General features: G+C 38.0%; 1 protein-coding gene across 9 annotated transcripts in view; it reads right to left on the bottom strand.

Moving 5' to 3' along the window:
* myo9bl (myosin IXb-like) overlaps positions 1 to 16,886 on the bottom strand; it is a 50,560-nt gene that overhangs the window by 20,415 nt on the left and 13,259 nt on the right. For all 9 annotated transcript variants that reach the window (XM_086162273.1, XM_086162274.1, XM_086162267.1 and 6 more), the window contains exons 2-7: positions 11,966 to 12,186; positions 11,562 to 11,781; positions 10,762 to 11,271; positions 4,091 to 4,185; positions 1,720 to 1,782; positions 55 to 154 (exon numbers count right to left, since the gene is read on the bottom strand). In XM_086162273.1, coding sequence (XP_086018399.1) covers positions 55 to 154; positions 1,720 to 1,782; positions 4,091 to 4,185; positions 10,762 to 11,271; positions 11,562 to 11,781; positions 11,966 to 12,123 — 1,146 coding nt within the window. In that variant the 5' untranslated portion in view covers positions 12,124 to 12,186. The remainder of the gene's footprint in view (positions 1 to 54; positions 155 to 1,719; positions 1,783 to 4,090; positions 4,186 to 10,761; positions 11,272 to 11,561; positions 11,782 to 11,965; positions 12,187 to 16,886) is intronic.

The raw sequence follows: 16,886 nt of genomic DNA, 5'->3' as shown, positions 1-16,886 counted from the left end.
TTAACTTTATATAAGATTGTAACAGGTAGATATAATCGGATAGCCACACAGTACCTGCTTGAGGTAGAGGAAATCTTCTGGTGGTAGCAACTTAAACTCTTTCCTTTCGTCCTCTGAGGCACCCAACAGCAAATAGTAAAACACATGGTAGTTCCTAAAAAAAAAATTTTTAATGTAAATCTTTTTTAGATTTTAAGATTTTCACTTGGACATTTAAAAAAAGCAGAATGACCCACGCTTCAGAAGATTTTCACAACCGCTATTTATTTATCTTTAATAATATGGTCATTGTTAAAGATTTAGCAGTCAAAAATGATAAAGGTAACATATCTTGTTTTTTTTTTTCTTTTTTTTTGGAAAGCATAAGATTACTGGTGCTCTTTACAATTACCATATTAGTTGTTTTTTTATTTTACTGCTGTTATATATAGGCATGTGGGTGGATAAAGTGACTACAGTGTGGCGAGTTCCTGCAGCTATCATTTAGAAACCATGACATCATATCTCACTTTCAAAGGTAAAAGGGGAAGACTTGTTGCATGCAACAACTGCTTATTAGAAGTGCAACGTGCAGACTGATTGTAATCTGAAAGCTATGGTATTTATAAAAGAGAGGTGATGAATTTCTAGACGTTATAAACACCTCAATGTGAAACAGCGTTTCACTTCAAAACAGTCACAATAAGTTAACATACAAGACATCAAGCACTTTACGTAAACTCCTTACTGGTCAATGATATTTGAGGTCTGTATTCGCGTAGGTTCTAAAATTACACCCCCTTCTCCCTGAGCATGACAACTAATTGTTAAGTTATGACCCCTTCATAACTAAGGCTTTCATGTATCCAAAGTAAAAACAAAATGGACTTTGCAAGTTATAGTCTATTAACAATGATGGGTTATGTATATGAGTCATAAGAGCAGCTAAAAAAAACCTAGAGAAACCGTTTTGAAATATTTTGCAGACAAGTTGTGTGCTTGAACCTCCTCTGCACTGGAAACCAGAAGAGATAGATATTATTGCAAATCCAGCTGAACTTGTCAAATTTTGCAGTTCATGGGAAATGCTGAAGCATGGTTTTATATGCCAAGAACCTTGGCACTTCAACTTACACTAAAACTTTGTCTTAACTATTTTTAACCTCTGCAGTCCAATTGGTAAAAGGCACTCAATGAACCCAAATCGGTTCAAAGTCTTAAATACCAAATATGACAATCCATAGCCTCCAGGATCTTTCAAATGACAGAGACATGGTTTGTTAATTTCCAATTTTTCCCACTCTAAAGAGCATAATAAGGCAATTTAAGGCACCAATCAAATAAACCATTTGTCTGATTTTAAAATGATATAGCTTGAAACATTTGCACAAAGAAAGTGAAGATATTTTCGGGGGAGGCGAGGCAGTGTGGCAGAAGTCTGGCCACCTTTTTTTGGCAATGAATGAGTACCTTCTGATTTCCAGCAAACACAGTGGAATTTGTGATCATGCTGGTTTAACCTACTCTTATAAGATATAATTTAATTTTATATTTGTAATATCGGCCTGAAAAGTATAAATCATTTGTATGTATTGGTTCTAAAGAAGAAAATAAAACGACAACATTGTAACAGGTTGTGTTGTATTTCAATTTATGGCCTACTGAAGTCTGATTGTGCAGAGGGGCTCAAAAAGGACCTAATGGGATTAAGAGGTCAAGACCCACACCGTTCCTTCTCACCTTTCATTCTTCTCTCTAGAGACCAGGCGAGACTTCTCTAGGAGATACTTCTCAACAACAGCCCTAAAAAGAACAGAGAAAAATAGGGGAAGAGGAAGAACAATTACCATGAATCACTTAACACGAAAGGTCACTCAGCTGTATATGTGTTTTCAATAAATAAAAGAGGGGAGAAGGAGGAGGGAAGTCAAGGCAGATGGTTGGAACAATCTAAGTACGAACAAAGGGTGGAATCTACTGAGCCTATAGCATGAGACACTACATAGCAACACTGAATCAGACAATGACGAGGGAAAATGCTATTAATTCATTTTAATTTATTTGGAATGGTAAATGTAAAGGGTCACTGAAGAGGCTTCAGAAAAAAGTAAATATATAAATAGTGGCTATAGAGCCACTACAGTCACTGATGCCGGCCATGAAAACACATCAAGGAGTGACATAGTGGAGGAACCATAGTTTTATCCATCTCTCGACATTTCTGCCACTACTGGCCTGCCAACTGACATGAGGCAAAACGATCTGGTTCAATTATCTGATAAACGCCCTTTTTTCTGTTTGTCAAGTTACATTTAAAAATGAAGTTGTTTATGACGTGTAGACACATACACACGCACATGCACACGCACACTTTTAATTTTAGGGTCACTACCTCAAATTTTGTCACTCCCATTAGTGTCTTGATTTATTTGTTTATACATGCTTGAAAATGTCCTTTTTTTCTATTCTAACACAAATATATCAAAGACACAGCAAACATTTTGCTTTACCAGAATTAAAATATTACAATTTCCAAATTCTCCTGTTAAAACCTCTGTCAATGTTTTCCTTTTCTACAATTTGATCAAAGTAAGGTAGGATTAGCAAGACAGATTCAGGGTAAATGGTCTCCACTTAAAGACCACTTTCACACCTTGTGATTTCAAAGCGCTTTCGCATTCACAAGCGCGCGCTTTCGCGTTCACAAGCGCGCGCACGCGCGCGCACGCACGCACGCACGCACGCACGCACGCACGCACGCACGCACGCACGCACGCACGCACGCACGCACGCACGCACACACGCACACACACACACACACACACACACACACACACACACACACACACACACACACACACACACACACGGATGGAGCCAGAGCTGCCATGCAAAGCGCAACGCAGACCATCAGGAGCAACTTGGGGGTTGAGTAGAGGAGTAAAACAAATTTCCTTTCAGTCTGTTTTCCTGTGAGCTCAGAACTCATTGCAGAGCAGAGTAATGGTGTTTGTTAATCTCCTCTACTGACTAGCTGAAATGCTCCCACTGAGCTGGGGTAACAGTCTAACATTTGTAGTGCAGGGTAGTAAGCCTCCATAACAAGAGAAAGGGGGTGTGAGTACCTTTATTTATGTTTACTAGATTGATTGCTATTCTTTATCTAATAGGAACCTTTAAATCTTCTGAAAGGGTTGAAGACTCTTCTTGGGATGAGCACTTTCAAAATCATTAGTCGATGTCTTCTGCCATCAGAAAATAATAGAGTTGGACTACCATAATCTAATTCTGTTAATGGGGGGCGGATTTTATTTCTGCACAGAAAATCAATCTGGTCAATATGTTGCCAACATAGTATTAACAGATGAAACTGACCAATCACAGAAATATTTTTACAAGTTATGTGATATTTTTTTAGTTAAACCATTATTAAAGCCTAAGTAAAAATATCAATTTGGATTGAGGAGAGGTAGGGGGCTACTTGAAATGTTATAGTCATATTCTTTGTCCAGCAGAGTGTGCTCTCACTGCATTGCCTACTGTACTGCAAGCAACAAGCTGAGGTCAAGATGTAAAAAGACACTGTAAATGGCTAAAACCAACATAACCAACATAAAAATGCATGTACTCAACAGTGATAACTGTTACCAATGTAGAGTTTACTAGCAGTGGATTGTTTCCCCACCCAAACCTAATCTCAAGACAAACTTAAATCCATACCAAATGTAGTATTGTGTATTGGGTCTTGTCTGCAATTTCGACCATTACAGTTATGATATGAAATGATATGACCATATGCATGACCATATCTTCTGGTGTTTCTGTCGGTGATGGGAAAATGAGGAAGTTACACAGCTGAAAAAACTGAGATGCAAGTCCTAACCAGTGTCTGACTTTAAAGAAAAAGGAAGGATATGTAAGTGGTTGAAACTTTCAGTCTGCACATGGACAAACAATGCACAGAGGAGGAAGCATGTGAACAGGGTTAGCAAAGAGGAAGATACTGATTTAAATAGAGCTAGAGGGTGTCCATATGTGATCATAAAGGACAGTGTGCATTATGTATTGTTCAAAAAATCTCCAAAACATGCGTATGGTATTAGTTACTCACCCTCTGACCACTCCAGACTCCAGGTAATTAACCTGAATGAATTTCCCAAAGCGACTGGAGTTGTTATTGTGGGCTGTCTTGGCATTCCCAAATGCCTGACAGAGACAACAAAGGAGAGAGGACAAAAAAATACAAGATTAGGATTAATGGAAAAATTAACTTAACATTCCCTCATTGCTCGGTAAGCATTGAATACAACAAATAAAAACGACCGGCCAGTCATTTTTTTCCAATTGCACTGATATTGAAACCACTGTTAGCTTGTTGTAATGATATCGTGTAAGCTACAAAGTTGTTTGGGTGGGCAGAATTGTGCAAAAATAAGAAATTGATTAGTGGCCTTCAATGTTGCAGACCAATCAACACCCTGAGTGCAGTCCGCCATATTAAATCACCCTGACAGCAAAGAAACTCCATAGATCAAGGGTTAAATCTTGTTTTTAAACAGCAGCTGAGAACACAGCAGAGGGGAGTATTGTTTTTATGGCTTTCAGCGTGAACACTTCTATGTAAGTTGAGGGCCTTAGAAGTAGGAAAGCATCTGCAACTCGTTGTCCCTCTTTGCCCCCTATCACTCTCTGCCCATCCATCATTCTCAATTTATTCCACCTTTCGTTTGTCCTTCAAAACACTTTCTCCCTCAAACTAAGACTAAGCAATGAGAGAGAGAGAGAGAGAGAGAGAGAGAGAGAGAGAGAGAGAGAGAGAGAGAGAGAGAGAGAGAGAGAGAGAGAGAAAGAGTGCACAGGTCAGTGATGATAAATGAGAGACTGTTATCAGGCCAAACTAATAGTAGACCAGATTCACCAACTTGGAGCTCAGCTAGCACACCTTGCTAAGGGGCTCTTCTAATTCCACTAAAATACTAACAGAACGGTACCATTTTTCTTTTTTCTTCCTGGTGCACATGCTCATATGGTTACAAATTCACACACAAGTAAAACAAAAAGGCAACCTCGGGAGAAGCTGACTCCTTGAATGTTAAATAGGAGCCACATTGTTTCTGCCAAAGTAGTTGCGAGTGAATTTGATACAGTCGTGTTTGAGCTCATTACAATTAGGTGGCACTAAAATGCACAAACCAAGACACCTAAAGGGGGTATGACTCCTTGGGATTAACTCATGAGACATTTTTATTTCTACTGTTCAAAAAGACCTGTCTGTCATGTGCGACCAGCTAGTTTCTTTCTTAAATTTTAGTAGAAAGCATTTTTGCACATGGAAATTATTTAAAATGAAAAAGAAATCCGTCATATATGAACAAATAACTAGAAATTCATACATTTTATAGTGTTACTTTATTCCTGTTTGAATTTTTTGCTCCTCCTTTAATTGTTAATATTTTGAATCTGTGCAGCTCTTACAAGAAGACCAAAACCCAATAAACTGTAATAATTCAGTATTTTGTTTGTCAAAATATTTTTGTAAATATAGATGTCTGGAGTTGCTACTTTATTAAATTGTAATTACTTGTCTTCAATATTTGCTGATCAGTACTTTGCTTTTCTAACCCTGACTCTCCAAGTTTATCAATGTGCTTACTTTGCCTTGTGTTGCCCCGAATACACCACACCAATAAACTTGCAGCCAAAAGCACAAAACCCTAGAAAATCTTTGCTAAGCCCAGACTACTGCCTCCGTGGAGGGAATGCTAAACATGTAGAATCATTCATATTCCAACATGCCTGTCAAGAGATGATCTGATTGCCGGAAAGGTCAACGGGTATGAGGAAGTGGGGCAACAACTTGTCAAATGTTACCATCATAAGAAGTGGTCTGATATGCATCATTAGACAATAGTGCTTGCATATTATGAATTTTAGAAGAAAAAAGGGGAGCTGGAGCAATTGAGTGGGGAAAAGGGAGTAGGAATTGAAGCAAAGGGTCCTTGTTTTGATCTTTAATAATAAAATATAGATTCATATTGTTGCATGAATAATCAGCGAGCAACTATGTGAGTACCACATCTGTAGTGAGTCCTGTCCAAGGTCTGGAGTGAGCAAGGTTGTCTGCTCCCATATGTTTTTGCGATTCAATCCTAGCAGACCCAAAGTTATGAGTATCAAGTCTCAAATCATCACAATAAACCCACATACAAATATAACACTGGTTGTAAAGTAAACCGAGTTTCTGTAAAAACCATATAAACCCATGTGTGCACCGACACACCGACACACTTGTCTAGCTGCTGAGTTTCAGTTAAATGTTTTGGCAAATGCTGCCATGCTGCAACACAGACACTGCTCTAAAGCCTGGATTCGCTCACAAAAGGAGTTCCCATAGTCCAACCGCCACCGATGGTTCCCACATTCACATCGCAAAGGAGTGGGCATTCATACAGAAAGCAATCACACCTCTCGGACCTCCTCACTTCTTTTAAACCAAGTACTACATATAAAAGCTGGAATTTGAAGCTTACAGAATCAAGCAGTACTTAAATATAACACTGCTTGTTGCAATGCTTTAGCAAATCCAAATCATTCTTTAACAAGATGAACACTGTTCTTATAGTAGTTGATTTGAATGTAAAAATACTTTGGTGCAACAAGATCATATGATGTTTGCAGTGAATGACTACAACAACGTCTCTAAACAGTTCCTCAACTATGCTTGGCCTTGCTTCCAGGCAGCACTATAATGTCAGTGACACTAAAATCGTTCAAGACGAACTGAACAGAATGGTTAACAAAGAAGTGATTACCTGAATTACAAGAAAGGGAACAGAACTCAAATTGACTGATGCTTTAACAACTGTAGAGAGTGGTCTAAATCTGGACCATGAGAAATATTATTGTGGAATTTCATAATTATCATTATAGTATAGAGTAACACCAGTGTACTCAGTGTCTGCAAAGCCTGTTGAATTTTACTTGCAATGACAATGACAATTTACACATTTTCTACATTCTAGAACAATGTATACGTTGAAGCTCCCAAGCGTGAGCAATGTTTATATGTAAAAATAGTTTTTGTTTTTAGCTAACAGTTGCAATGTATGATTGAATTGGATTTTATTGTTATTTTATCACAAATTAATTTATGTTGTGTTCATGTCAACAAAACACTGGGATTAATTTGAAACGGATCTTACGTCAAGATAAATGTATAGTTTCCTAAGGATAAGGATTGGAATACTTAAGTTTTCAAGCACCAACTTCGCTCCTCTTGTGGTTTGGTGTTTTACCAGATTGGAGACATTTTCAGCAACTCCACCCATGTTTAGATGGATACCACATCAATCGCCAGCTTGTGGTGAGGTCACAGGACCATGAATAGTCCTTGAAGTGGCATTTAGATAGTTACTATATGTAAGATGCATTTGGCGTATTGTGTATTGAACAGAATTTTGAACTCTAAAACATGACTTAACAATACAAGACATTTGGATGTGTGAGGGTGAATGAAATTTCTATGATGCAGCAATTTTAACTTGACCTTGCCAACTTTTTTCAGTACTCATACACAAATCCAAACTAGCCTTACCAAATATAGCTGAGCAATGAAGGTGGTATGGCACATAACCTAAGCTTAAGAGATAAACAATGGATCTGCAGACAGAATGGCCCACCACTCTTCAATACTTCCTGAACAACACAATACAATACTCTGCTGTATCCACACCCCAGGAGGCTCTGTGCCAAGAGCAGCGAGAATTACTGCCTTTACGTCCCATGTTGTTGCACCTTCCGGTGAAAGAGGGCTCCGGATGATAGGGACTTCCTGTCTGAGGTTTTGAGACGGGGTGCCATGGTCAAAACTGTGGACTGAGACAATGGCCGATTTATTAGTACTACGATGTGTTAATGTTGAGGTAAGGCTTTAATTAAAAGGCGTGTACTTTTTTAGCCTAAAATGTGTCCAAAATAATATTATTGGATATGCGTGTGGTTTCACGGGACTACTTTATCTTTAAAGACCTATTTCCATGGGATTTGTTCCAGATTTTATATCTATGAATTAACGATCAGAGAGCTACAACTGTACGATAAAGTCAGTTGGGACATTCCAGCTAATGGCGCATGAAGTGCATAAGCAAATTCTCTACAGCTGAGCACACCCCTGCTAACATTAAGCAGCATTTCAGAAATAGTGAATGAGAGAGACAGATAATGTAACCAGTTGGACAAGTTCACAAATAGCATACACACAGAGGATTTGTTCTGCAAGTTAAAACTGCTCTGGGTGTCTTAAGGATAAAGGAAGAACAAAGTCTGAGCCTATCTGTACTGTGAGATCAAATCCAATATGATTAATGTAGACTGCAGAATGTGAAAGGATAGAAATACTTTCACTCACAAAAATAGGAAAATCTATGTATAGTTTTAGGTTGGGTCCATTTTAACCTTTTTTGTTTGTTTGTTTTTTTAAAACACCTCCACCTCCAACAAAGAATGATCTAAAAAAATACAGATGATGGATGTATACATTATGTATACGATCCTCATCCAAGGAAATAAACAAGAAATTATGTTAAATTAGTTTAACAAATAATGCCTGTTTTTTTTGTAAATGTATTGGAAAGAAATTCTGCACCCCGTGTATAATACCTTGGCTGGAACTAATGATATAAAAATTCACAATTTGCAATGAGAAAAATGGTTAATTGAATTCAATTATACGGCGCTTTCATCATCTTCCCGTTGCAAAGCACTTTACACTGGATTTCATATTAATCCATTCATACATGCTCCCACACTCCTATTGCAGCAAAGCTGCCATGAAAGGCGCGAACCATCAGGAACAAGGGGGGTGGGGGTCATTGTTTTGTCAAAAGGACACTGGCATGCAGGCAGGAGAAGCCAGGGATCAAACTGCCTCCCTTCTGACTGGAGGGGTGCCTGTTCTACCAACTCAGCCCCAACTGCCCCGCAGTGATCTTAGGGGATCATACTTTAAGAGGAATTACTGCTACTACTTCTGAAACATTACATTATTTTCAGGTCAGTCAACTAAGAGCATGGGGAGAAAGCTGATGGGTGCTTTCAAAACAGAAGTTCACATACTGTTTAAAAAAAAAAAAGGTTCTATATTTCAGAGTAAAACGCTAATGGCTAATAAAAGATGTGCAGTTGTTCAAGGGTTGAATGTTTTTCAATAGCCAGAATCTCTCCCTCTTCCACTGACCACACTAACTAAGTCCAGCCGTCTCTCTGTCAAACCGCAGCTTTGGACAGTGCTAACATATACAATGTGTTTACCGCAGAGACCAAAACTCTGCTGATGGAGGAAATCTCTCTATTGCCTTCTCCTTTTCTGCACCAGACTATGACAGACTGGCACAATAAGGGACTGAAGCAGCAGCTATTCTGCTGCATCTGGAAGTAACATCACATTTAAGAGTTAAGACTCGAGCATTAAGTATGAGCGTTTTGGGACAAAGGCAACCGGACAAGTGATTGATGGATACACCATTCTTGCAAGTTACTCCTGTTGCATTCTGTGTTTGACGTTAAAGCTGAAACAAAAAGCTTGTTGCAAATTCTGATAAATCTGTGGTATTAGTTTGTAGTATTCCAATGAACTTACAATCACAGAGTCTTGTACTTTGAATAAGCTACATTCCACATGTGGCTTTACTTGCTGAAGGACTATTTTTAGTCGCATTACTGCAATAAAACAAGTAAGTATGTGGAGATTTACCTCCAGATCTGGACAAAGAGCATTTAGTTAAAGGGGGCCTACTTAACAGAGACCAAGCAATGTTATTTGGTCAGTAACCTGAACAGTTTAATGCATACATATTGTGGTTTTCAAGTAGTCCATCAGCAGCTCACATGCTGAAAACATATTAAGGCCATATCATTCAGAGGAAGTATTCCTTTAACTTTAGGCACTGCACCTCAGAGCTCACCCACACACCGTTAAAGCTTATTCAGTTATCTATCATGAACAAAACGTGTTTACAGATGGAGCTTCCAGTGACCGAGGGTGAAATTGCAGGGTATGAAAGAACATGATGCGAAGAATGAAGTATAGCTTATGTGAAAGAATGAGCAAAGGGAGAAATATAAATACAGAAAATGTCTTTGCAATGCTACATGAGGTCTGATCGGATTTCAACTGTTTAATATCGGAAACAAATGAAATACCGTCAACTATATTCTAACAGCACTATAAATATATCCAAATGTATTTAAATCAAAATATGTTAAACAAATTACATTAAAACAATATACAAATGTACTTAAAACAGTGGTTTGGAGAGAACTTCTTCCTTCTGTAAAGAACAAAGTATAGATTGTTTGTTTGAATTTAGACATACACAAAGTACCATATAAGCCAGAGGAGAAAAAGAATTAAATGTGATTGAGTGGTAAACCGAAATATCTGTACCAGATAATACATAATATTCAAAATATTTCCATGTGACTGAGGAGGCTAACAGACAAGCTATTCATGCCTCATAGGTTGATAACTGTTTCATGTCTGCTTTGAATTTTTCATTCGATTTTCTCATCTTGTCAAAAATGTGCTTTGCGGTTGTATTAAGCTTGCACTGAAACCATTTTCACACATATTAACCAGTTGTTCCAACTATATTTGGTGAGTAACAGTACTGAAAACACAAGATTTACTAAAAAAAGTTGGTTATCATCCAAGAGGCAAGGAAAACTATAAAGCACATGTATTGCAGTAGCTCCCAGTGGAACTGCAATTGAGTCATATCTTACCTCTAGGACTGGTCCAGCCCCCAGTATGGTCCTCTCCACACCACTAGCATAGCCCTTCTGGCTGAGTGCCGTCAAACAGTGGATCAGAAAGTTGGTACTTTGAGTCTTGCCAGAGCCACTCTCTCCAGAGATGACAATGCACTGGTTAACTCTCTTTCTGAGCATGGCATAGTAAGCCACATCTGCGATTGCAAATATATGAGGCTCCAGTTTGCCCAGCTGGTGATTTTCATACATTTTAACATATTTTGGGTTGTAGATTGGCAGGAACTTGAAGGGATTGATGGCGATAAGAATGCTGCCTGCATAGGTGTAGATTTTTTTCTTGTAGAAGCGTGTACGCAGATTGTTTAATATGCTTTCCTCATTGAGGTTGGGGAGGTTGCAGAGGTCTGCAAAGTCATCCTGTGGTGGGGGGAGGAAGCCCCTGGCAGCAAGCCGCTGTGCCTGCTGTTCTTTGGACAGGGCTGGGAGGTGGACATAATGGATGGAGCCATCATTGTTTCTCTCCTGCGTCAGAGAAAGATAAAGAAAATGAGTGTAACAATATATTCCTGAACTTGAAGTTACAAAACATAGTCTGAATACTTTGGATAACTGTAAAAGCAAAAGCTAATCCCACATCCTCTGATAATTTGCAGGGTTGAATAAGGTTTGGGAATATTTGGCATGTGATTCAAAGTAACTTCTTAACTAGTATAAATACTTATTATTGTTTCGCAATGGAAAAGGTAGGAAAAGGAAAAGGGGATTTTATAATTAGCATTTTATATGCGTACTATGAACTGCATAAACTCTACCTGCAGCAAGAAGTAAAACCCAAGGCTCTGAGGGTGTTGCTCCTGGGCTTTCCGAGGCCAAAGCAGAAATCTCTGTACTGGTAGGTCACCAGCCTCGAGGACCCACTCTTCCCCGCCACATTCTTTTACTTCTGCTAACACGTACAATCGGCCAGGGTCCAGCCCCAGTGCAAAAGCAGCATCCGAAATCACTGAAGCTGCAGTTGCATCCTTCTGCACTCTGATGAGTAGAAAAAGTGAAACACAAGAATCAAATGTCTATGTCCATAATGTTACTGTACAGCTAGCACTATGAAAATGTGTGTTTCATCTAATGATTTATGTGTAGAAATACTTATCTGTGTCTCTATCCATCAACAAATTGTTCAAAAAATGATGAGCAGCAAAATCACTGACAAACCCACCTTAGATTGCAGCAAGTGGACGACTCTGCAGCTAGCCGTGGGTAAATCTGGAGGACATATGAGCGACCATTGTGATTGTTTGGGCTAGCTGCCCCACTTCCCCCTCCTCCTCCATCTGCATTCATTGCCACAGCAGCACCACCATCTCTGACACTCATCCTGAGTCAGGGGGAGTTGTCTCAGCATGCCGCATCCACTGCACGCCTCTCACCACACAGCACCTGAAAATGATCATTTTATGGTCATGTTAAGTCTTTCTGTATTCCAATTCGTATGACTGAATAATTTCAATTTGTTGTATTAAATTATATATCATATTTTAAGCATAGTCATTTCTGTTTACCCCACGTATACAAAAGGAAATTCTGCCAGTTATTTACAGTAAGAATGAAAAATGATGGGTCTGAATGAATTTATATGATTTTATATGTTTTGGTATGCGCAGCCACATTACCCTCCTAATCAAGCCCTAATCTCTATGTTCTCCATATCTCTACTCCCAAGCTCTTTGATCAATGACAGGATTTATTGTTTGATGACCAGTGACTCTTTCTTGAAGAAAACATCAGCTCAAAACAGTTTTCTGATGCCAACACCACAACCCTCCACTTGCCTGCTAATTACTGTATCATATGCTAGGTGACAAACTGATAGATAAATTAAGGGTGATCGCATTACATCCTTGTTGAGGGTAAAATGTTTACATTTTTCTTTGATCCTTAGGCAAAATTATTTAATTTGATATTTCACTGGCATACAATAATGCCAATTGCTCCCACATATTTACTGGCTGATCACTTGTAATTCGCTATTTAGACCTAAGTGACGAATTTACTGATAGTCAAATGACATTGAAACAAATATTTTCATCAGTCATGTGTAAGGTGTCAAAGACAAACATGCAACTTCAAACACAATGAAAAAAAAAACAAAGTCAACAAAATATTTTTGCTCATTAACTCATGATTCAGACGTAAAACATCATGTGCACAACTTAGGTTAAAACTCACATTTAATGTATCTTAAGTGGATAAAAATCAATATGCCATCATCACAATTTTGCAACTAAACCTAAACTGAATTTTACTGCAGCTGTAAAAAAAAAAAAAAAAACAACCTGTCAGTTATGTTGTGTTCTCACCCACAGCTAAGGATTATGTAGATAAGTATTTTCCCTTTTCAATCAATTGTGCTTGTAAAAATCACTGTAAAGCTCAAATATCGAAACACCAACAGAATTTCAGCTGAGGCTTACATTTGAGCATGCTTTTTGTTTTTACATGAAATATCATACTTTTTATCCAGCAGCGTTTCTTTTGTGATTCTGCATTTGTAACTAAGTAACATAACATTAGACTCTTTTTTTATTTTAACCTCTTATACCTTCTGTAAGTTTTGGTCTGTCTAAAGGTTCTTATACTCATCCTAATGTTTTGTTTGTACCATTAATGTTATATTTTTTCAAGTACAGCCACATTACCTCTGCAAAAAAAAAGCACATAGTTTTACTTTCAAAGTCAACAAAGCTACTCTTCATCTCATTTAATATGAAAGCCCCTAGTTTTCAACCTTATCTTTTTCTTTGGCTATTTTGGGGGGTTAATGAGCGGTGGGCAAAGATTTAGATTTGGATTTTTTAGTCTTGGACAGACTTTATTGTCATTCAGTGTACAAGTGTACTCATAACAAAAAAAAAATGTCCCAAGTGGCTGAGCACAGAATTTAATATATAGTATATCAAAACTATCCAAAGAATATTGCAGCAAAGTACTATGTAGAGCAAAAGTGAAAATGCCTCGTAGACAGTGAACAGACAAATAAAAAAGTGATCTTATGATTTGCCAGCAGACCATTAATAATGGACAACAGACAATGAAATAATTTTGAAGGCCAGATATAACCATGTCAAGGACCGGATGTGCCCGCAGGCCTTCAGTTTGCTGTGTCTGGTGTAAACTTTTGGCTGAAAAGAGGAAACTTTGTGACATGGACCACCAGGTCAAAACCTGGATCAGAGAGTCATTACACTACAATTTTTATAACTAACCAAATCAGTTGATGAAGAAGTTAATAATATTATTACTGTAACTGTAAGGAACAAATGGTGTTGAACAAGGTTGAGCACCCTGGTTGATGTCTGTGTAAAACCATCTATTGTTTAAATATTCTTGCAACTACTCAAGGTCAAGCTAAGGTCAATTTCCAATTCGACCCAAATCAAAACCATTACATCTCAACCTAATGCTGAAAAAAAGATCCCAGCAGTATGGTATAAAATGCACTTTCCTTTTCTGAGCATAAAGGGCCTACATTCCGTAGTGCTTTCATTACTGCTGATGGTATATGATATCTTAGTATTCTCTATTGAATTATATCACTCATAGGTGTAGATCTCAAATCAGTGACACATTTACCCCAAGAGAACTAAGAACTCGCCAGTTTTATATATTAAGTAAATTAAGCTGATACTGCTGTATAGTTCTACTTCTCAAAAATATCAATAGTTAAAGGTGGATCACAGACACAGAGGCAGTGTAAAGTTTGCAGTCATATGATTGGTTGAGGGGAAAAGCTTAGTGTACCTAATGCTTGACCACTGAAGTGAAAGGTAGCCTTGGTGAAACCTGGTTTAAATCATGACATAGTGGACAGTCTGCATTGCTCAGGGAAATTGAGACAGATTCGAGTCCAATGAGCACAGAGGCCTACAGTCTATAAATTTTGTCATTAAATCATAGACTGCTTACTTTCTTAACAAAAACAGTAAAAATTAAAACAGAAACAGTCTGTTGTCAGATAAATACCCCGATATAAGGAAGCAGAGAGAAACTAGGTTCCCACAGACATTGACTTTGATTATGAAACCAAGTGCCCAACTTCTCTATGGGGTTTGTTTTTGCTGAAACAACTTCTCGATTACTGATCCAAGGCTTAGCTGTGTAATATATAACATTATAAAAATTCATATTAACTAAATACATTGACATGTCAAGGGACTTAGGTGGTAAAACAAAAACAATGTTTCTTATCTCAACACTGATAGAAAATAAAGCACAAAATAGAGTAAATAACTTTGAGCTTTTCCCTTTGCAGGTCTTGCTGACCACAGTCCCGAAAGCACGTATGCTTGTAAAATACCAATATATGCCAAACTGCATGGCCCAAAAAAGACAACATAATCATCATCATTCATTACAAACTATGTCTGGTTTTTATTTATCACTTTAGGCATTAAGCTGCTCTTTTAATTGGAATTAAATGTAACATACAGGGGTTTTTACTATTTTCTGAGACCGAATTTAAACTTTCGATATCATCTACATTTTCCAATTTCATTGTGTTCTGCAATGACAATAAAGACTATTCTAGTCTATTTGACTTATATCTGTGATGGAGTGCAGTGTGAAAAATCTGATCTGCAGAGGTAGAACACTGATCAATGGAATGGAAACAATGCCACAGGGAAAAGCAAATATCCAAAAGTGTGACACAAAAAAGATGGCAGTCCCAGGGGATAATCAAAGAGCACACAGGGGTTGAGATAATACCGCTTCCTCACTGCAGAGGGGAGATCCTCTGCAAGGATGCCCGGCATTCCTAAGATAAGACCTGGGGTTGTCTGATTTGTGTTGACTTAGCTTGGCACTTTAGCTTCTTACTGTAGGTTGAGGACAGATACCAGGTCTTCAGCTCATAGTCTCTCTCCTGCTCCAACATTAACATTCAACAGGAGGTTCTAATCTGCCATGTTTTAATAATAACCATTATTTACTAAGCCATGCAATAAAATCTTACGAATTAATTTCAGTTTGAAATTGTTCATTTTATTCTATACACAGAACAGTACTAAACACACAACTGAGTGTCTAATTGCCTGATTAAAAACACAATACCGTGTTACATTCAATGTATAGAGGATCCCTGTTGTGGGAACTTCCAATATTTCATAGAGCCATGATGTCAACTGTAAAGTCATAGCATCTTTGTATTCACTCTTAGTTAATTCAGATTTTTAAAACATAGCAACGTTCAAACACTAAAAGCCTGTTATATACACACACAACAGAACAGGATCTTTGTCACTGCGCATTACTTGGTGGTGAGACAGACTATTTGTAGCAGACAGAAGTGAAATAAGGCAAATGGGTCTTATTCACTCCTGAACTCCTCCCCACTCCTACTCACTCAAGCCTTCCTCCCCCAAGGAGGAGGAGCAACTGTAGGTTTTGAATGCCAATTAGTTTGGACAGACTATAAATACTTTGCCTTTATATGGCCAGCTTTTCTTGTGTTTATAATCTCACTTGGAGATGTGAGAAGGCCTAGTGTTATGCTCATAGTTTGTGCTGTGGACAGTCAAATTCTAGGATGATGGACCTCCCAAGACTTCTTCACTTTAACTAGACTGTATAAACAGAGCAACCAGTCAGTGCTGAGACTCCACCAGCTGACTCTGATGTGGCAGGAAGTAAATGACCCAGTGACACATTGCGTATCAGAGACCTTTAAATGGAAAAATCTCTCTCCTTGCCTCACTAATGTTAACAATCATTCCCTCTACTCTTTTCCTCAATGCATGATTCACACTCAAATACAAACTCATACAAAAAGGGGTGAGTACAGTTCAAGCCAACTGATGAATCAGCAGTATGCATTGGATGAAAATACGACAACTCCCTGCGTTTCACCTCAACGAACTGAAGGATAACTGATGAATCTCATGAGTCAATGCAAGAATCAGCAACTATCTCAGACATGACTGGTCACTAACATAATGATATCGGTTAAAGGTGATGGTATAGGATTCTCAATATTGAGACAAATTTCAATATTTTCAATATTTACTTTAATTATAAAATGTACCAACTGAGTCAGTGATTTAACACACAGGGGGAAGCAGTAAATAATTGGCAGCAAATCT

The sequence above is a fragment of the Fistularia commersonii genome, chromosome 16 (assembly GCF_037954325.1).
Source record: "Fistularia commersonii isolate RoL2024-O1a breed Wild chromosome 16, RoL_Fcom_v1.0, whole genome shotgun sequence".
Classification (NCBI taxonomy): domain Eukaryota; kingdom Metazoa; phylum Chordata; class Actinopteri; order Syngnathiformes; family Fistulariidae; genus Fistularia; species Fistularia commersonii.
Note: the sequence above shows the minus strand (reverse complement) of the source record. Positions and strands in the feature narration are given on the sequence as shown.